General features: G+C 36.1%; 1 protein-coding gene across 1 annotated transcript; it reads right to left on the bottom strand.

Moving 5' to 3' along the window:
- Positions 1-7,445: 7,445 nt before the first annotated feature.
- LOC145256334 (UDP-glucuronosyltransferase 2C1-like) lies at positions 7,446-20,663 on the bottom strand. The gene is made up of 2 exons (XM_080115110.1): positions 20,538-20,663; positions 7,446-9,113 (listed from the first exon to the last, which is right to left on the bottom strand). Exon 2 carries the CDS (start codon positions 9,087-9,089, stop codon positions 7,581-7,583), a length of 1,509 nt encoding a protein of 502 aa, XP_079971236.1. The 5' UTR covers positions 9,090-9,113; positions 20,538-20,663; the 3' UTR covers positions 7,446-7,580.
- Between the last annotated feature and the right edge of the window lie 3,149 nt (positions 20,664-23,812).

Below are 23,812 nucleotides of genomic sequence, written 5' to 3'. Positions count from 1 at the left end.
TTTGAACCCGTGACGGAAAGTTCCGTATTAGCATCTATCAGCTGTTGTGTGCGTATGTCAACTAATAGGTAATAAAAGTCCGCGCCTGTAATGGGATAGGGAAAATCAGTTATCGTAAAAAACCACGTAAAGTCTCTAGGTAATTCCAAGTCAAGGGAACGAGAAATTTGACCGTACGTGGGAATAGACGAGTCATTTCCCACTTGCAGTGTGATGGGTGAAACTGGCGGCTTCTCAGTGAGGAGTTTCAGTGGCCAAATGCTGCAAGCCGCTCCTGTATCAACCAAGCAACGCGCTTGGATAAGGAGTCATTGATAAAATAGGCACGGTTGTGGGAGGTCAGTGGAGAATGTGCCGTGCTCAGTTCTCCAGACGATCGTTTCCCTGGTTCAAATACGAATAGGGCATTGTACAGTGCCGTGCGTCCTTGCCAAAACGACTATGATAAAAGCATAGTCCTTGTTTGCTAAAGTGACGGCGGTGGTATGGGGATGGCAAACGGCTTTTGTAGCGGCGTCTGGGTGATTGTGATCTGGCCACACTCAGCTTCCTTATCTATCTGGTAAGCCGCTCGAGAGTGTCAAGTATAGCCAAGGAAGTGGCTTCTTGACTTGCGTCCCTAACTTTGGCTGAGAGCGTAGAGACTTCAGCCGAAGTCTGGGGGATAGCTGCGGTGGTAGGACCCTTGGTAAAGTCCATAACTTTACCCGCCGATGCCACTACAACGTCGACAGAGTTTTTTTTTTCCAACATAGGAGCTAAAATGGGTTTTACCTGTGCCGGCAGCCTCGAAAAGAAAAGCTGTTTTATAAGGGCACTGTCAGCGGGGACGTCTTCAGCTAACTCTCTCATTTGTGAGATGTGCTGTTAGATATTGTGTACAGCTTTAAACGTGCATATCGTCACTTCCTCTGGTAGGTTGGTTCATTCGTACTCATGATATTTTATTCATATTTTAATGAAGACTTCACTAGCCAAAACAGGGGAGGATAGAGCGGTAGCCTTCAATATATCTAAGGGTATGGCACGATGGCCTTCTAAGGTAAATTAGATCATATTGTATTACTCGATGAATACTTAACATAATTAAATCCTTCTTAGATAAGAGAAAAATCCAGTTTGTCCTCGATGGTCATACATCCAAACAATATGATATAAATGCGGGAGTACTTCTGGGGTCTATCTTTGGAACTTTATTATCCCTGATATTCATAAATGACCTCCCCGATAAAATTGTTTCGGAGATGGGTATATTTGCCGATGACACCACTCTCTATAACAGGCATGAGGGGAAAACAAATGAACACATATCTAAGGAAATGGCAGAAACACTAGAGGATGACCTCCAATCTGTAGTGGAATGGGGACAAAAATAGATGGTCACATTCAATGCTGCCAAGACTAAGCTTGTCTCCTTCAATAATTACAAGAAACCTTCTCTACCACCAATAGCAATAGAACATTACCCGAAAGTACTTTCTTTAAACTCCTCGGCCTAACGTTTACAGAGAACATGAACTGGAATAGATACATTGAGAGTATTGCCAAGGCTGCTGTGAAGAAGGTGGCCTCTCTCTCTACCGTGCTAGAAAATTACTTACGCCTGAAATATCCTATACCTCTATACAGCCACCATTCGTCCATGTATGGAGTACTGTTGTCACATTTGGGTTGGCGCATCAGCTACTTGTCTCTCACTCCTGGACAGAGTTCAAAAAAGAATCGCCAACCTGATAGGTCCTGAACTGTCATCTAGGCTTCAGCCTCTGTCCTAAGGATAAAATTTTGCATCACTCTGCCTGTTCTACAAGTGTGTGTGTGTGTGTGTGTGTGTGTGTGCGCGCGCGCGTGCGTGCGCGCGCGTATGTGTGTTCGTCCGTCGAAACGACGAGAACCATCTGATCATCCTGTAGGGTAGGGTGAGGGGGAGTCATCATCGGTGAGTACGGATATAGCTGATAAACGCTTGAAAAGTTCTATTGCATGTTTTATGGCTAAATTGGGGGTGTGTTGTTGTTGCGTGGTAAAATTTTTACGGTTTTTGGGGTGTCTATTATCTATGGAGTGGTATTTTTTACAGGTACAACCTAAACGGCAAATGGCGTATATAAAATCGCTTATTATTGGGGGGGGGGGTTAGTGCAAGGTTGTAATATTGATTAGGTAATAGGCGACAATATTTTTAAGTTTCTTCTGTTATGATATAGGGAGTATGATTATAAGCGGGCGGTCGGAGGATAGAATGGCAATGTCTATGAGTGCGTTTTAATTGATGCAAAAGGTTTAAGGATACACATAGTTGGTAAGGTGGAAGAATGAAGGGAAATTTACTGCTTATAAAAGTGGTAGTAATACCAATAATAGTGGGGTAATTATAATAATGAGAATGATAATAATAATGATAATTATAATAATAGTAATAATAATAAAGATAAAAATAAAATAAATTAAAAGTAAAAATAAAGATAAAAAAGTAAAAAATAAAGATAAAAAATAAAAATAAAAATAATATTACCAAATGCTCTGATAAAAGTAATGTCAATGTTGAAGGTAATAACAATGAAAATGAAGATAATGGTAACAGTTATGGTCGCAATGACGGGCATAATAACGGGGATTATAATAATAACAGCAATTATAATGAAGACTATAATACAGAATCCCTTCTATCCCCAAATTTTGCTTGTATTCCATTATTCAATAAATTATCCATTCTACCAATATACCAATATATATTTGTATGACTTCATTTCATACTCTTGTTGCCTTATTATATATGTGTATATATATATATATATATATATATATATATATATATATCTACTTCATTTACTCACATAAAATTAATATACGAAAGTATAGATTTATGCGTAAACTTTAAGTATTTACTTCAAAAGTGCTCAATACGTAGGTAGAGCTAGTTAGTAATTTATTTTATAAATTACTAACTAGCTCTACCTACGTATTGAGCACTTTTGAAGTAGCTTAATCGCCATATATATTTTATAAATTACTATATATATATATATATATATATATATATATATATATATACTTTAAATAGTATCTTTAGCTCCTTAGATCAAGTTATCTGGAGCGATTTCCAGAAAAAGAATCACAGACAGAAATGTCGTCTTTCTTGTAAGAAGGAGACAACAGTGACTTCGGCATATGCTCTGCTGGGTTCTGTGAAGATCACAACATGGCGCCGAGATGATTAACTCTTGGAAATATTTAAATTCAGGATGTTTTACGCCAAAAATTAATTCTATCCAGAAGTGAGGAATTGAAAATGAGTTCAAGCTAAAGTTCGCTGCATATGACGGGTTTTTGATCACATGGTCACAGATTGAAGACCCGTATGTGTTGGCAAGTACGTCCTCGGTATATCCCATTTCTGTTTCATGTTTCGTGCTGTTGGATTCTTCCATGCACTCTCAATGTCGTTCGACCCACGTAGTTGGCACCGCAACTACATTCAAAATTGGAATTTACCTTATTATTATGATTGGTGGGGCAGAACATCTTTCCGAGAAAATCACATTAACGTTCTCGTAGAGAACACAACACGTTTTTTTCTTTTTAGGTATAGACTTAAAAAGATATTTGCCAAAAAAAACCTCTCGAAAATTCTGAGTAAATTCGTTTTATTGTTTATTACAAGATTTTTTTACGATATTTTACTCTGACGCCTGTTCTGAAGTTGCTTTAATCGGCAGCGGCGGCAGTTAGTCGTACATTGATCGTGCCTAATTTTTAGTTGTACATTTTTAGTAAAACAGCTTCATACGCGGTCAGACATAACTGGCTTTTCATACACTGACTTGACGTTCTCGTAGTTGGGCATCATGTTCCTGTTGACACACAAAATAAAATAAAAAAAAGTCCGACACTCATAATAACATGAAGGGTAACTAATTTGCATATATTTTTATAAAACGATCATTAATTAATTACTTATTCATTTTTTTTATCGTTTCTCATATAATTATTGGTTTCATTTCACTATGAGGCTGAATTCTATTTATGTATAGTTTCTACATTCTGCATATGTATCTATATCTATTTATATATACATGCATGTATATAGAGATATAGATAGATAGATAAGTAACTTTGTCGTTGTGTGTGCGAAAAATCGCTATTGAATTCCTCTCTGAATATTTGATCTACACAGTTGAAATTTGAAATATAGAGTATTTAGACCTCTGACATACATTCGATGTTGCTTTTAGACCGTAAAATTACTGCTAAAGGGTCAAAATTGAAAAAAAACATTGACCTTGGCCATACATAAGTCGACAACACCTGTTTTTTTCCTGTGCATGCGCTCATTAAAGGTTATAGATTAAACAACGTTATTTTTTAGTGGTTTTTGTATACACATGGATTTAGATTATACGCTAACTGATAAAGCTGAAGAACTATATATATTTCAGTTTCAATTCTAACCGATAGCAAATAAGTCATTTTTTTTAAATTTTTAAATTACTACTATATATATTATGTTTAATATAATAATCGATAGAGAATTGGCTCTATAATAATTAATACTTAATATGCATGAATTAAAATATAATATTTAAGCGCATCTTATGACCAGACAATGCCCGGAGGTCTGCTAACACACACACACACACACACACACACACACACACACACACACACACACACACACGCACAAATATATATATATATATATATATATATATAAATTCAGGTTTGAGATGTTCAAAAGTAGGAACTAATGAATACAACGAGGTTGTTAGATTGTGCTCGATAACAAGAGCAAAATATTTTTTATTAATTTATTAGGGTAAGCAGTTACATTTGGTCGCTACAAACAGCCATCTGTTTCAGTCAATGAGACTTCGTCAGGCGACCCTGAACCATTCGACGTTATAGAAAAAAGAAAGAAAAGACTGAGCTCTTAAAAAAAAAACTATGAAAGTTGCGAGCTCTCTAAAAAAAAAAGATGAAAAATGGAGAATTCGCATTTCAATATTTTTGGAAAATTGTTCAAAAATGTGTACAGTTGGATTTACAGACAATATTAATTTGAAATGACTAAAGTGGGTCGTAATTTTACCAGAACAGTGAATTGTGTTAGTGGTTGGGGGCGAAGAAGTCTGTTTATTAACTAATTTTTGCATTATATAGATAATTCCTTTTTTTTTTCTCTCTCCTCTCTCTCTCTCTCTCTCTCTCTCTCTCTCTCTCTCTATATATATATATATATATATATATATATATATATATATATGTTACTTTTCATTGAACCCTCTCTCCCTCGCTAACTTTCACCCTTTTCTGACACGCGACTTGTTATGTCAACGAACACATTTGCAAACCCTTTTTTTGATGCGCAAAAATTAGTTTATAAATAGACTATTCCCACCCACTAACACAATTCACTGTTTTTTTTTTCTATGGCGTCGAATGATTCAGGGTCGCCTGACGAAGTCTCATTATTGACTGAAACAGATAGATGTTTGTAGCGACCAAATGCAACTGATAATGATAATGATAATATATATATATATATATATATATATATATATATATATATATATAATATTATTATTATCATTATTATTATTTATTCCAGGGTACACAGTTGCATGCTACAAACAGCTATCCGTTTCAGTCAATGAGACTTCGTCAGGCGACCCTTAATCATTATATATATATATATATATATATATATATATATATATATATATATATAATCGACAGAGAATTGGCTCTATAATAGTGAATGCAAAATCTGCATGAATTAAAATCTAATATTTAAGATTATTTTGCGATCGGGCAACGCCAGGCGGTTTGCTAGTAGACTACCATATTGATTAACTAAAGATAATGAAAGTTGAAATGCGACATTTCAGGAATAATCAGAAAGAATAAAACACAAAAAATACATATTGATCTCGAACAGACTTTCTCACTCTTAACGTCCGCTGTACAAGTCACATTACAAGTAATACGATTATCAAGTGTTAGTGGTGTAATTCAATGTTGTTAGGTGTTAGGTATACTTTAGACAAATGGGTACCTGCCATTAAATTGTTCTGGCAGGAAACAGCTGTTATATAAATAGATATAGAAATATTTATATGATTCAGCTGATGTAGATTGTATATACATTGGATATTGGTTCAAAATTTCATCAAAAGAAAAATAATTTGAGGGTGAAGTGAAATATAAACGGGGAACGGAATCTATTACACATATTGAATGGACCATATTTGATGACGTCATCAATTATTCTTGCTCCTCTCACAGACGGATTATTCAGGTCGATATTTTGCAATATGGCATGCACATAAAGAGATTATGGTATCACTTACAGTAAGAAGGAAAACATTTTACTATTTGTATACGACAAGTTATGGCACGGTAATGCACGACAAATGTCTCTTGCTAACCCTCTATTCGTACAAATGTAGACACGTCCTTCGAACAACTTAAATATTCCTCACAAGTCCAAAAAAAAAAAAAAATGCTGGCTTATATTGGTAAAAAGATTTTTTTTACAAAAAACAAAAACAAAAAAAAAAACAATAATTCTTCCAAATTAAAATCAGCTGGTTCTTGTTGTTCTTGCCATAAGAATCACAGAAAGCCTCTGTAAACACGATTCTTTTTTTTAATTATTGTGTATATGATATAATTCGATTGTGTGTTTTTTTTACATATACTTCAGAAATATCTAGAGATTATTTCTAGCAAATATCTATCGAGGCCTTGCCAAAAAAAATCTCGATTTAATCTAATATTTAAGCCTGCATGTTTTGACTACATTCGTTTTATTGCTTGAATATAGAATCAGCAGCAGCCAGTGGTAGCGCCTAGTTGCCTGACGTCATAAGTTCCTTGAATGATGTGCATCAATTACATGAAGAGATAATCAGCTGTTGCCAGCTGTCGTGCCGTGTCGTGCCTTAATTTGTTGTAGATAATAGTAAAACTGTATTTTTTACATAGAAGTCACCGCTTATCAAGGCCCGGAGGCCACTCGAGAATAATTGTGTAGGGATATACATTAGTCAATGGGATTATAGCGTAGTAATCGTAAGTAGTGAAAATTTTGTAAATTGGATTATTTAGGAGGACGGTTCATCAAGAACTTGTTTACGTTGGATGGCATTAACCCTAGTAAAGAAATACAATAATTCATTTACTGAATTTATCTGAAGTTAATAAACTGCTATATGCACGGGATCTTGCGTTTACTTTTTCTTTTGAAAATTGTTATTGAATCCAGTTGCTCATATTTTTAATGAAAAATATTTGTTTGATTTTTCGCAACTTTTTGGGGAGGATTGCAAAAGCCAGAATTTAAGGGCTAACCACTGTTTTTTTTTTCAAACCACATGCACACACACAACGCACCATATATATATATATATATATATATATATATATATATATATATATATATATATATATATATATATATATATATATATATAACATAGAAACAGTTAGTGTTTTATCATTTTTATTACTACCTATTGCTCTCGCGGCAACTAGATAGGGACCTATGTAGATATTGACAATTATATTGGTAAAAAATATTATTCGTCTTTTTCTTTCTTTTGCCGACAAATAGAAAAACATTTCCGTAAAATAAAAACAAAGATTAAAATTCCAAGGAACAAAGAACCTAATGCGACAGCAAAAATATCCAACATAAAAAATTGATACAATGGCATATCCTGGCAATAAGACCTCATGAAACCGCCACCATATTTCATGACGTCATCAATTATTCGTGCTCCTCTCATAGATGGATTTTCAGGTCGAGATTTAAAAATATCACTTGCCATTTTGATATTCTTTTTGTATTTCGGATTTGAGATAATTTCGTTTATATTTGCAACAAGATCTTCAACGGCGTAATTATACAAATTCATCGATAAACCAAAACCTTTGTATTCAATTCTTTTAGCGTTATGAGGTTGGTCTGCAAATACAGGAAAGCCTAACATAGGAACTGCATGATATAAACTTTCAAACTGTCCTCCATTGCCACAGTGAGTGATGAACAGCCTCGTTTTCGGATGACCCAGTAAATCGTTTTGTGGCATCCATTTTGTAAGAAAAACATTTGATGAAGAATAACTTGCATCCGACCATTTCCAGACGACATCGTATTTAATTTTCTTGAAAGCCTCTCCCATTTTATTGAGATGGTCTTTCGGGAGCAAACTTACGATAGAACCAAACGACACTAAAATGATTCCATTGTTGGACGAATTAACAAAGTGGCCCAATTTTCCTTTTAAAGGTTTCGCTGCATCAGTTCCCATACCTCCGAAATATTCCACATTCGGAAGCGAAGGAGTCGCGTAATCTATCAAGAAATCAAGTTCTACAATATGCAACTCGGCTTTGCGCCGAAGTTCATCAAAAGGGATGTTTGGTCTATTTGGCGCATAATATTCTATACTTTTCGATGGTGCACCAAATGGGGCGGATATGTAATTTATAATATGCGCATATGTATTTATTAATCTCTCTGTGAATGACATAATTTCAGAATAAGGAGTATACGTATGCGGGAAAACTGAGTACACCAACGGCGTTCGATGTATTGATGGTATATCTATTGATCCCATGAATACGAAAGGGATCGATAATTTATATGGAATTATGGCCAAGCAGTTACTGATAATCACACCGTCGACAACAGCCAGAGTGGCGTTAATAGATTTTAACTCGCGAAACCATTTTTCGTTCAGCAGTAAATTGTCACATACCTCCCTATTAGCTTGGACCAAGTCTTCTCCAGAGGTCTTACCTCCTAGAGAAAAATAATCTAGCATAAGCGTTGTGAAATCACCCATTGCCACTATTTCGGGCATCCGTAGAAAATGAACTCCCTCTGACGGTTTCAACTGTTTGGATAGATCATGAGTGACAGGAATATAAGAGTTATGTCCCCTTGTGTAGAGCGCTTTAGCCAATGAACGCATCGGATGTAAATGACCGAAGAATGGAAGACTGAGAAAGAGTATGTTGTCGCATTTGATTGGTTCGACTCGCAGGAGTATTCCAATGAAGACAAGGAAGGCCGTATTCATTTCGGAATTTTCTTGAGACGATTCCTGAAATAAAAAAATTGAAAATGAAATAATTTGACAAATAATTAAAAATGACTTACACATAACATTATTCCATATCAAAGCCACAATGTTCGCATGCATGGAGTATTGGTTTCACATCTTTGATAATGCATCTACCATTAACCCAATTTCTTAGCCAGAATCAAAAAATAGTTTGTAATCTAATAGATCCCGCACTATCTACCAAGCTGAAACTTCTGTCCTATCACCATAACGTTGCATTCCTGTTCTTGCTTCACAAGTTATTTACTAGAATTACTAGCACTTATACTCCCCCGATGCATATATCCCTAAGTAAACCAACAAACAGCAAAATCCCACCCCTTCACTGTTGAGGTCTCTAGATGCCGAAAAACTTTCTACTTTAATAGTTTCTACTCTCAGATTGCTATACTTTAAAATTTCTTCCTTATTATCTACTTCCCTGACTAGACTGGCATACAGAAGTTTAAATGTTTTACGAATAGCCCCCCCCCCAGCTCAACTCCTACATAGTCATCTGTAGACATGATCTCCAATTTGCTTGCAGAGTGTTAGTTGTGACAATATTGAAATGAAATTAAACGCTTCAATCATTCATCAGAAATTTTGACAAGGATTCAACGATTGATTGCAAACGTCCATCATCAACAATGCATGGTCGTCCTATATCTGTGGGAGTTGAAATAGAAATAGAGTTGAAACTCAGAAGAGCGACCTAGCTACGTCACTTCCTGTTTCTCATATTTCACCCTCTTTTCCGCTGAACCCTCGACCAGTCAAGATGTGACACACACCGCTCCGGTGGAGCCATGAGCCACCACCGCGTCCTGATTAGCCAGTCAACCGCAAGTAACGTTACTCATCTTTCATGAACTCTATTTCTTCTATCATTCTTTCCTGTATATTTATGCAAATAAAATTTCAGTTGTTTCGTTGATATATAACGGTATATTTTCGTCTTCATTATGCAACCTTTCGTCTTTTCAATTCCTCTACCATTAAATACATTCACCATTATATACATGGAGACGGGATCGTCTATCGCACTGTAGACGTCCTGTCCCCAACATATATTCTTTATATGTAAGAATTTCATTAACATTATGTAAATCGTGAAAAACTATTTGTACTGGCATATCACTTTAAACAATTCTCTACAAACTGTTTATTTTATTCTGAAAAAAAAAAGTTATTGTAAATTTAATAAAAATTGCACATCGAATCTTTAACATGTAAAATGTTATATAGAATACTGTGCAAATTTAAATGTACTGGAAGCTGGCTTAATGGTCATCTTTCTTTACTGTTTTTAGGTTTTGGTTCCGATCTCAGCTCGAGTATTTTTTTTTTTACTAACAACAGGTGAACTGTTTAAAAAAATATAATACTTGCATGCACATGTCTCATACTCTTTCCGATTTTTTCTTTTTTTTTTGGGGGGGAGCTTCATTTTTTAAAGGGATTAATCGTTACATTTAATACCGTGCAACGCAGAGTACATCTGCTAGTATATATATATATATATATATATATATATATATATATATATATATATATATATATATATATAAATATATATATATATATATATATTCAGGTTGTAGATGTTCAAAATAGGGACTAATGAATACAACGAAGTTGTTAGATAGTGCTCAATAACAAGAGCAAAATATTTTTTTAGATATTCTTGATATGTAGGTGTACTGGAGGCAGGCACCGCCAACTCTACACAAATGAAAGACAAGATTGGAAAATAGTACTTGAGAAACAAAACTATACAAGAGAAACCTAATTAAAGGAATAAACACTTGAGCAGTATCGCTAAACAATAAGTGTAAACTCTGTGGAGTAAGAGATGAAACGGTAAACCACATAAGTGAATGCAGCAAATTAGCACAAAAGGAATATGTGGACAGACACGACTGCATAGGAAAAGAAGTCGACTGGAAGCTCTGTAGACGACTGCATCTCAAAGATGCTGACAAATGATTCAAGCACAAACTGGAAACTGTACTGCAAAATAAAAATCACAAAATCTTTTGGGACATGGAGGTGCAAATAAACTCACCCATGCTAGAAGATCGGGCAATATGATAATTAACAAACAAAAAGAAAGAAACTGTCAAATTGTAAATTTTGCCGTCCCAGCATGCCAGAGTTGTTGCACAGTCGATTTTTCATCAGCCAGCAAAAACAACTTTTAACACTTCGTTTTTATATAAAAATATAAAAACTTTTATTTTCTGTTTCTTTTGTCATTGCCTCATGTGCACGCATCCAGCTAAAGAAGAAGACCATGTTTCTTGCCGGCTGACTGTAGACTTCTCTTCCTTTTTGCCTTTTCTTCTGGGCTATATATGTAACCTGCTCCTCTGCAGGTTCGCTCATCTCGACAGCTGCGTGCGTCAAACATTTGAGGTTTCACTACTGACGATATTAATTCTGACATCATCGTTCAATGGTTTTGCTACCAGCTTCCATGCGTGTGGGTGCGTCTGTGCAGTGAAAAATCAATAATAGATGACTGTTGAAATAACGCAACATTTTGCAAAGGTTGTCGGAAGAGGTTAAGAGTAATGCTAATCTAATGAGACTTGTTGTCATCTAGACACCAGGAAAAACTACCGGTTGTTATTAGTGAGCAAACCCTAATGATGGTCAGCGTGATAACTCCAAGTGAGAACAAATAATAATATTTTTATTCATATTATTTTAAATTTATTTAATAATAGTAATAATAGCAATAATAATAACAATAATAATAACAACAACAACCACAACAATAATAATAATAATAAAAATAATAATAATAATAATAATAATAACAACAACAACCACAACAATAATGATAATAATAATAACAATAATAATAATAATAATATTAATAATAATAATAATAATAATAATAATAACAACAACCACAACAACAATAATAACGACAACCATAATAATAATAATAATAATAATAACGACAACAACAATGATAATAACAACAATAACAACAACAACAACAATAATAATGACAATAATAATAACAACAACCACAACAACAATAATAACAACAACCATAATAATAATAATAACAACAACAACAATAATGACAACAACTATAATAATAATAACAACAACAATAATAATAATAACAACAACAATAACAGCAACAACAATAACAACAACAATAATAACAATAATAATAATAATAACATTAATAATTTAGAACTGAATGAAATACAACAAAAGACAAATGATGGAACAGATGAAGAAACATCAGAACTTCAGAGGCAGAAGACCTGCAGAACTTGGATACAAGAAACATGGAGGCCGAGATCCATGAAACAACAGAACTTAACGAAAATGAATTATGAACTAGGACTGTGGCCTCGGGAAAGCCCATCGGGGATGAGTGCAGGGTCCCTTTCCATGCGCGACATAGCACTACAAACATCCTGATATTATACAACTGTTGATGGAGCAGCCACTCTAAGCGCTACCGGCTGATGGTCTACTGGTGTTGCATGTTTGGTATTCTGCACAACCATTTTGTCTAGCACCGTTCACTCTGAAACTAAAACTTTTAAATAAAATAAAATGACAGTTCAATCAAAAATTACGATTAAACCAGGCTTAAACTCAAACTAAACCAATTTGCCTCCTCCCTTGAGGCTTGCATTCACGAATATCTATGGGCTTAGAACTAATTTAGATGATGTTGTATCCTTTCTTCTAACATACACTCCTCCATCCCCTCTTACCCGACTTTAACATGCCTGGCTATCTCCCACTTTGCTATAAGGACTCAGACATATGCATGGACTTGGAGTCTATGTTCGAAACACCCTCCCTTTGACTAGAGAAATAAAACTAGAATCAAACAACCAGGCCTTTATGACTTAACATATAACACAGCTACTTATTTTTTCTCTACGGCTCTATCTCGATCTAGAACTGTAACCTAATAAACAAAGTCTCTGACAGCATAGATACAGCGCTCTCTCTCCCCCTCTCTCTCTCTCTCTCTCTCTCTCTCTCTCTCTCTCTCTCTCTCTCTCTCTCTATGCTCGCACACAAGTACATTTATTTGGTGACTTCAATGTCTACCACAGTAATTGGCTTGGTTTCTCTACTTACACAGACACAGCAGGTGACATAACACATAGCTTCTCTTATCTCATTCCCTATCACAGACGGTTTGATTTCCGACACGTTTCCCACATCAGAAAGATCAACTGCTTCACTTCTAGATCTATTTCTGACCACAGTTCCCAATGATTGTGTGACAAATGCCTATAGCTCATTCAGGAATACTGATCATGCCCTAAATTCTCAACCCAAAACTGATCAAGCATTGCTCAAAACGACACGGTATTATTAGAAAGCTGACTGGGAAGCCACCAGAGATCTCATCAGCGATACCCCATGGGGAAATATCTTTTCTCTTCCCACTGAACAAAGTGGAAAGGAAAACACTGAATGGTTCAAAACATCAATTGAAGCACATGTTTCCACATATTCTATAGCAAACCCCACTCTCCCAAAATGGTTCACTTCTACTTGCGCAACAGCCATTGCACAAAGGCAGCATGCAGACTACAGATTTAACCGACATAAGTCTACAACAAACAGACAAAAGTATATAAAAGCTAGAAGTAATTATAAGAAATAGCAACAGATAAGAGAGAATGTACTGAAACCACCAGAAAATGCATCGAAATATAGAAATTCTGAACCTGAGATTACTAGAAAATCTACAATAGCATGGTAAATAATGAGCAATCAACAATTCTTCCATTATCCAACAATTATGAGGTTGTTCACACGGCATCTGAGAAGGCTAACATTCTTGCCAGTCGATTTGTCTTGAACTCCATATTGGATCCAGCAAACCACGCCCTCCCTGATTTTCCTTTGTGGACTGATGCCAAACTGGATAATCTGAAAATCACAGCTTCTCAGGTGCATGATATCATAAAAAAACCTAGACTCCTCAAAAGCATGTGGATCCAATCCCATCAGGCTGTGCTATTAAAAAAACGCTCCGCTGAGGGTGCTCCAGTTCTCTCCAAACTTTTCAACAAATACCTTAATGAATCTTGCTTTCCTAACTGCTGGAAAACTGCTTCTGGCGAAAGAACTTACCCATTAAATTGTCGCCCAATTGGCCTCCTCCCTCTTTTCACCAAAATATTTTAATCAATAATAAACCAAGCTCTTGTCCATCATATTGCTGCTGCTAAACTTCTGACCGACCAACAATAAGGATTTAGGCAAGCCTGTTCTACAACAGATATCCTAACTGTAATCTCTGAATGTAAATACCATACACTAGAAAAAAAGCAAGCGAGTGTAGAGCGGTATCTCTAGATATATCTTAGACTTTTGACAGTATATGGAACAATGGTTTTCTCAGGAATATCAGATCATACGGTATCACTGGAAAATACTTAACATAATTAAATCCTTCTTAAATAAAAGAAGGATCCAAGTTGTCCTAAACTATATGATATAAATGCAGGAGTACCTCGGTGTTCTATCCTTGAACCTTTATTATTCCTAATATTCATAAATGACCTTTCTGATGAAATTGTCTCTGAGATGGGTATATTTGCTGACGACACCACATTCTATAACAGGCAAAACGAGAAAACAAATGAACACATATCTAAGTAAATGGCAACATCTACAGCAACACATCAAAGGCTGTAAATGACAAAGTTCTCTCTGATTCTCTCTCCTCTGATCTCGAGCGCGTGGTTCAGTGGGGGAAGACGTGGTTGGTTACCTTTAATGCGTCTAAAACCAAACTCCTATCTTTACATCATCAACGCTCTGATCCCCATCTGGCATCAATTGGGATGGATGGCTCTCGTCTGGGAGAGGCCCCGTGTTTTGACAAGCTTCTGGGTTTGACCTTTACCCCTGATCTGAAATGGAACATGTACATCAAGTATGTTGCCAAGATCGCTGGAAAGATGGTGGTATCCTTCTACTGCTCCAGAAGGTATCTCACTACTGCTGCAATTCTCTATCTATATAAAAGCCAAGTACGTCCAAGGATGGAATACTGCTGCCATATCTGGGCAGGAGCTGCTAAAAACAGCCTAACCTACCAGAACAGAGTACAAAATAGACTTCTCGGCTTAGTGGGGGATGCCCTTTTCTCTACCCTGCAACCTCTCCCCCACAGAAGAGACGTTGTGAGCCTATCCTTGTTTTATCGTTATTTCCATGGCAGGTGCTCGTCTGAACTCCAATCTCTGGTTCCCCCTCGCCAATCTTTCACGAAAAACACCCGTCTAGCCGAATCCACTGAAAAATTTCTCCACTCTTTATCTCTGCCAAATCAAAACGTGGATTCCATGAACAAAGCTTCTTTCTTAGAACTGCACGCCTATGGAACTCTGTTCCGTCTGCCTGCTTCCCACCTTACTACAACTTGGATGTCTTCAAGTCCAAGGTTAACAAATTCCTAATGAACCGCCCCCTTAAGTAAACACTTAAGCATAATGTACTTGCAGTAACCCTTATCCCGTAGTGGCTTCCGGGCATTGATAAGTGGTATCCACTGTGTAAAAAAAAACAAAACAAAAAAAAAAACAAAAGAAACACTAGAGGAAGACCTTCAATCTGTAGTGGAATAGGGACAAAAATGGATGGTCATATTCGATGCTTCCAGGAGTAAACTTGTCCCCTTCAATAATTACAAGTAACCTCAATCACTAATAGCTATGGCTAAAGATACATTACTTAAAAATACTTCTTGCAAACTCCTTGGCTTAAGGTTTACAGGGAACATGAGTTGGAACAGATACATAGAGAGCATTGCCAGGGCCACTGCGAGGAAAGTGTGCTCTCTCTATCGTGCTAGAAAGCTACTTACGCCTGAAAGTATCCTGTACATCTATAAGGCCACCATTCGCATTTGGGCTGGTGCATCTGCTACTAGTTTCTCGCTCCTGGACAGGGTTCAAAAGAGAGTCTTCAAGCTTGAACTGTCAACCAAGCTTAAACGAAATGTTACATCCCTCTGCCTGTTTTACAAGGATTTAATGGTTGATGCTCTGATGAACTACAAGCCCTTGTACCCCCTTCGATGTAAATACCCCCGACAAACCTGAAAAACAGCCAAGTCCCACCCCTACACAGTAGAGATCCCTAGACGTTAGAAGGCTTTCTACTCTAATAGTTTCTTCCTCAGAAATGCTAGAGTCTGGAATTCCCTTTCGGGTTTATGTTTTCCCAACTGTACTGACATGCAGAAGTTCAAGTGTAATGTGAACAGACATCTTGTTGCTCAACTCCCTATATAGTATCCTTGCAACTACTCTCCCTGACAATAACCGCCTACATCAAAGTGGCACTGTGCCGTGTTAGAGGTGAAAATGGAATTAAATAAAATTGTACATGGATGACTTGAAACTATTTACAGAAACAAAGACAGAATTAGAGACACTAATAACCAGAATCTTTAGCCAGAATAGCCGAATTGAATTCCATATGGAAAAGTGTGCATTGCTAACAATGAGGAGGGGAAGACTGGAAGTAATAGAACGTATAGCACTACCCAATCAAACAGAAATGAGGGCACTAGGTGAACATGAACAGAAGTTTGTGGAAGCAAACATCACCAAACAAAATTGGAAAGGAATACCTCCAATAAAGAAAACTCCTCAAAACTAAGCTATATAGTAGAAACTTAATTAAAGGAATGAACACCTGGGCAGTAAAACTAGAAGATTCGCTACCAGAAGACCAAGAAACTCATGAAAGATGGAGAAAGAGGGTTAGTTTTTATAGAAGATTGTGTGAATGACACACAAAAAATTAGAAAAATACATAATGCAAAACACTGAAAAAATAATTACTGCAGTAAGAGACACAGAAGAAGCAAACAAGATAGAAAAAGAGACGAGGAATAAGACGAGGAAAGAAAAATGGGAAGAGAAACAGCTACATGGACAATTCATAAGGATGACAAAAGATGAGAATAACGAAACACCTGGAAATGGCTACAAAAAGGAAACATAAACAATCCCTAATAACAGCCACACGATAGCGTGATTAGAACCAGCCACGTCAAAACAAGGATTGACAAGACACAAGAAAATAGCAAATGCAAACTCTGCGGGCAAAGGGATGAAACAATAAACTACATAATAAATGAATGCAGCAAACTAGCCCCCAAAAAATATAAAAATAGCCACAGCACCTTGAACACCCAGACAAATGGTACAAACACAAACCAGCAGCAGTACTGCAAAATGAATATTACAAGATCCTATGGGACATGAAAATGCAAACGAATAAACTCATCCAAGCAAGAAGACTGGATATCATAATAGTCAACAAGAAGGAAAAGGCTTGCCAGATTGGAGATTATGGCTACAGAGTGTAGATGAAGGACACGGAGAAGCAGAGCAAATACACAAAACTGACCAGAGAACTCAAAGGGATTCTGGAAAATGAAGAAAGTTAAGATAACGCTATTAATAGTAGGAGCACAAGAGATAATACCAAAAACCTTTGAAAAATGATTGGAAGAGATTGGAATCAGAAGGATGGTTGAGAAGATACAAAAATGATGAAAACTGCAGAAATATTAAGGAAAACCCTTGAATATGGAAATTATTACACACGAACTACAGACACAAATTGTACAAACAGAAACGACTGTTGATGTAAAAGGCAAAAGAACATCACATGGAATCAATGGTATAACTGTAAGATTGCAGCTGCCTTTTTTGTGTGTATCACCATAAACTGGCACCACATGAAATAAATGAGGGTCAAGGAGGATGGAAAGACAGAGGAGAGAAAGCACTAACCAGACCTCCTTTGGTTTAGTGCAAAGAGGACTGGGACCTCAGGGACACTTATTGCCACCCAAATTCCAGTGAAGATCAAATCTAGGGAGACTTGTCACTCAGATTCCAGAGAACACCACAAGTTGTTCTAAAAGAGTGATCTTTTATGATGACTTGTGTGACTACTTCTAGTGAGTAAATAATAATAATAATAATAATAATAATAATAAGGATTGTGCCCACAGTCCAATTGGAAACACATGCCACTTAATGTTAGTTGACAGCACACTTAAATCCCAACTCCAAGGTGAGGAGCCATTGCTCAAAACAACAAGGTACTACAAACGGGCTGACTGGAAAGCCATTAGAGAACATATCAGAGATGCCCCATGGACCAATATCTTCTCTCTTCCCGCTGAATAGTGTGCCAATGAAACAACTGAATGGAAATATTATAGCAAACCCCACTTATCCCCATGGTTCACTACAGATCGTGCAGCTGCCATTGCACAAAGGCAGCATGCACTCTGCTGGTTCATATATCATAAGGCAAATACAAATAGGCAAAAATGCATAGATGCTAGAAAAGAGAGAAATAACGACAGCCAAAAGCATGACCCACAAAAGATAGGAACTCGTGATTTCTGGAAAATCTATAATAGTGTAGTGAATGAAGAGCAACCATAATTCCCCCACTATCCAACAACCAGAAGGTCGCATTGGAGGCGAATCACCAGGCAACTAAGAAAACAGAACTGCTTGCCTGGTGATTCGCCTCCAACTCTACCTTAAAGCCAACAAACAACTCCCTCCTAAATTTCCTAATGCGGACTGAAACCACACTAGATGATGTAAAAGTCACCCCTTCTCATATCTGCGATATTGTAAAAATGACACCTCCAAGGCTGATAATAGCTGGAATATGGCCTCTGTCATGGTATCAGTGTACAAGAATTCTGGTGAAAGGACTGACTCTCTCAATTATCGCCCAATCAGTCTCCTCCTCCTCCTCTCGCTAAAATCTTTGCGACATTATTTAATCAAGCATTAGAACACCACTTCGCAAAAGCAAATCTTTTCTCTGACAAACTATGGATTCAGGCAATGTTGTTCTACTACGGATATTTTAACAGTCATCTCTGAACACATATACCATGCACTGGATAAGGTTAGGGTTAGGGTTAGGTGAGCGAAGCCAGGACTGTAACCCAAGGCCTTTGACAAAGTCTGGCATGAAGGGTTTCTAATGAAAATTAAATCCTACGGTATAACAGGGTGTATATTAAATACAATTAAATCTTTCTTAGACAATAGGACCATCGAGGTACATCCAAGCAGCTTAACATTAATGTAGGAGTTCCTCAGGTGTCAGCCCTTGGACCACTATTATTCCTGATATTCATAAACGACCACCCTGATAATATTGTGTCCGAGATGGGTATATTGGCTAGTGATACAACACTCTATAACATGCACGAGAGAAGAACAGATGTACATAATCTAAGACAATGGCAAAATCGGTAGAAAATGGCCTCCAGACCATAGTGGAATAGGGCCGCGAATAGATGGTAACATTTAATGCTAGTAAGACTAAGTTGCTCTCTTTTAACAATTACAATACGCCTCTCCAACCACCGATATCCATGAAAATAACATCCTACTCGAGAATTCTTCCTTCAAACTCCTCGGCTTAACATTCACAGGCAATATGAACTGGAACAAATCAATTGTGAAGGCTGCTGTAAAGAAGGTGGGCTTCCTCTAACGTGCTAGAAAATTTTTCACACCTTAGAGTATCCTGTACCTCTACAAGGCCACCATTCACCCATGCATGGAGTATTGTTGCCACATCTAGGCTGGTGCCTCTACCACTAGTCTCACTCTCTCTTGGATAGAGTCCAATAAATCTTCAATCTAATAGGTCTCACTTTGTCAACTTTCCCATCGCCGCAATGTTGCATCTCTGCGCCTGTTTTACAAGTATTTTAATGGAATGTGCTCTGACGAGCTCGTTGCACTTGTGGTCCCTTGACATACATATCCCCGACAAACCCGTATAGCAAACAAAATCACACCCCTTCACTGTTGAGGTCCCTAAATGGCAGAAAGCTTTCCACTCTGATAGTTTCTTCTTTCGAACAGCTAGACTTTGGAATTCCCTTTCTGTTACCTGCTTCTCTGACTGTACTGATTTGCAGAAGTTTAAATGTAGCGTAAACCAACATCTTGTTAATCTTTCTTAGGCATAATCCCAAATAGTAGCCCCTTTATGTCCAAGTCGCGATATGTCTTGTTAGGAGTGGACGTGAGTAAAATAAATAAATAAATAAAATAATAATAAAATTGGATGTTCAAATGGACGGAATCATCAAGGAAAAGAGACCGCACATTATTAGAACATCAAAAGAAGGTTAAATATGATTAACAGTAGATTTCCAGAGAGCAAACTTAAGCACAGCAAAACTGCAATAAATTCATAGAACGTGAAGATAAATAAAGTAATGCCGATTATGTTAGGAGAACTAGGAACAGTTCTAAAAAGCTTGGGAACAGGATTGGGACAAATTTGAATAAAAAAAGATTGGTATAATACAAAAAAAATGATAATAATTTATCAACTGACCTCGAGTTGTTCAACATTCGTTTTTCATCCGTTCATGTCAAAGATATCTCGGGGAATAAAGTTTTAAAAAAACTGCAGTTGAAATCTTCTACGTCCCCCCCCCCACCTCTTTTGCATTTACGAAGTTAAACTTGATATGCGGACTGAACTAAACATACAAAAGTTGTGATATCTTGCGTTTTTTTTTTACAAACACTTGCTATTTGAGCCAACTTATCTACAAAGATTGCTTAGTTTAATAAACGCAATATCACGGCAACTCAGTTATTTTTTAACTATCTAGACATATATAAAGTTACGTATAACGAGTAGCTTTTTTAAAAGTTTAACTTATTTGGGTCACCTTACTTTAGTTCGTCAAATGTACTAAACATGACTGCATCGAGGTCCTAAGTAAGTCGCAATTTTATTTTTCGGTCGCCCACACTAAGAATTGAACCTTCGACCTTCAGGAAAATATTACTTTTAAAACTGCATTTTCCAAGTACTCAAACCACTGTGCTACGGGCCCTTGCATTAAGTAAATAAATGATTCCGTTCGGAATTTCGTCCAAATTCCTGCGTTCGACAAGATACACCTGAAGAACCTTGAAGGTTACATCGACCGAAACGTTGTAAAAATGAAACTCAAGATGAGAACAGTAGTCCGAAGATTCTATAATAATACGAAGATTTGGATTTTTTTTTATCTTGATTTGCATCTAAATATGATCGTGTTGTTTCCTGTGACGTAGAATAGCAAATCAGCTTCTCTGATCAAAAATCATTTTCCTTGCAAATATGTGTTTTCATATTTTATCAGATTCATGAATCGTCCATTGTTTTGCATTTTTTCCCTTTCAGTTTTGCTGATCATTGTATCATCTACAGTTTTGCTTATCATTGTATCATCTACAGTTTTGCTTATCATTGTATCATCTATAGTTTGGCTTATCATTGTATCATCTATAGTTTGGCTTATCATTGTATCATCTACAGTTTTGCTTATCATTGTATCATCTACAGTTTTGCTTATCATTGTATCATCTATAGTTTGGCTTATCATTGTATCATCTACAGACATTACTAAGGCTGTGACAACAGAATATTCTTTTCATTCTTTTGACTCTCGGGTATATATCCGACACAGTTAGACACACTTAATCAACCGAGAACCACATCCGTCTTTATAAAAACGTATAAGATATTAACGCGTATATACTCAAGAGTCTAAACAATGAAAATAATATGTTGTTGTCCATCACTAGTCATAACAGCGACTTGATGACAGTGCTCGTCGCTGGATGACAGTGATCGATAATGACAACCATGCACCGACAGTCACAGCTGAAAAGGCAAGTAGCCGTCCTAAAGCGACACTAACCGCCACTACTATATTTGCTAGGAAAATGATTCTTTATCAGAGAAACTGATTTGCTGTAGAGACGTTACAGGAAACAACACAATCATATTTAGATGCAAATCAAGATAAAAAAATAAATAAAAAATAAAAATAACACCCAGCTTACGTTTCTGAATTTTCTAGATGAAGATTGGTTATTCGTATTATTTGGATTCTTCGGACTACTGTTCTCATCTTGAGTGTCATTTTCACAACGTTTCGGCCGATGTAACTCCCGTCTTTCTTCAGATGTATTTTGTTGAACTCGGGAATGATTCTATCGAACTCGGGAATTCGTCTGCAAGGACCGGTGGCGCAATTGCAAGAGTGCTTGAAAAAATCAATAGTAAAAGTGATATTCTGCTGAAGATCGAAGGTTCAATTCTCAGTAAGGGTGGCCGATAAATACAATTGCGAATTACTTAGAACCTCTATCCAGTCATGGTTGACGGAACAAGAGCATGTTACCACAGTGAAGTAAATCAGGATTTTCGTTCGCAATTTCGTTAAATTCCCGAGTTCGACAGAAACATTCCTGAGTTTTACAAGATACACCATAAGAAGCCCGAAGGTTACATCAACCGAAATGTTATAAAAAATGACACACAATATGAGAACAATAGTCCGAAGAATCCAAATGATACAAAACCCATATTTGTCCAGTTGTGATCTTTTGCTCTGTTTAGGACCGTTCGACTCTGGAAGTTTATTTTCAACGGACGCGATCGTTGAATATCTATCAAGGGGCGCGGGAAAATTGAATATTTATCAAGTCTGACCTTGGAATTAAGAAGCCATATCGTCATGTTCGCTTCAGTCCTTTGTAAAATAGATGCAATAAATTTGGTAATCATGAAGAAAGAGAGAGCCTGTTTCCTCCGTTTGCCTATAGGTGGCGTTAATGTCTGTCCACCCAGTTACGGAAGCACAAAATGTATATAATGGCACCGTTGAAATAAAAATAAATGTTTTTAATTTTAAACATGTTTTTTTTTTTTTTTTTTTTTGCAAACATATTTAAGTTTTATTTTGTTTTGTTTTCGCAAACATATTTAAGTTTTATTTTCCAAACATTTACGTTTTGTTGCTGGTTTATTTTCAAACATTTACGTTATTTTTGTTTTAATTTTAATATTTTTTTTTTTTTTTTGCAAGCATAAATTAAATGTTTTTGCTATATTTTTCTTTTAAACATATTTATGGGTACAACCGTTTTTCCGCGAGTATTTTTTACGTTCTTATAATAAAAAAAGTCAACGTTTTTTCTTTTATCTTTTTTTTTATTGACCCCCCCCCTCTTTTTTCTTAATTTTTCTGGACTTATTTTACTTTTTCCGCGAGTATTTATATATATATATGTTTGAAAAGGGATATTGTAAAACCTGAATATTACTTGAAACTACTATAAAAAAAAAAAAATAGCGCGGTACAATAAGTGCATAAGCAAACTTTTCTAAAAGAAAAATATTTCAAAAATATTTAGTTTATGCCTGCAAAAAAAAACAACAAAAAAAACGTAAAAACAAAAAAAAAACGTAAATGTTTGAAAATAAACTAGCAACAAAACGTAAATGTTTGGAAAAATAAAACTTAAATATGTTTGCAAAAACAACAACAAAAAAACAAACGTAAATATGTTTGAAAAAACAAAACAAAAAAAAACTTAAATATGTTTGTAAAAAACAAACAAACAAAAAAAAAACATGTTTAAAATTAAACATTTATTTTTATTTCAACGGTGCCATTATATACATTTTGTGCTTCCGTAACTGGGTGGACAGACATTAACGCCACCTATAGTCAAACGGAGGAAACAGGCTCTCTCTTTCTTCACGATTACCATAAATTTTATGTTTAGTACAACTGACGAACTAAAATGGTGTGATCCACATGA

Source organism: Euprymna scolopes, chromosome 32, assembly GCF_053919585.1.
Source record: "Euprymna scolopes isolate OS-2025 chromosome 32, ASM5391958v1, whole genome shotgun sequence".
Taxonomy (NCBI): Eukaryota; Metazoa; Mollusca; class Cephalopoda; order Sepiida; family Sepiolidae; genus Euprymna; species Euprymna scolopes.
Note: the sequence above shows the minus strand (reverse complement) of the source record. Positions and strands in the feature narration are given on the sequence as shown.

What these genes read in the sequence shown, in the direction of transcription:
- LOC145256334 (XM_080115110.1), bottom strand. Translation starts at nt 9,089, where the DNA reads ATGAATACGGCCTTCCTTGTCTTCATTGGAATACTCCTGCGAGTCGAA.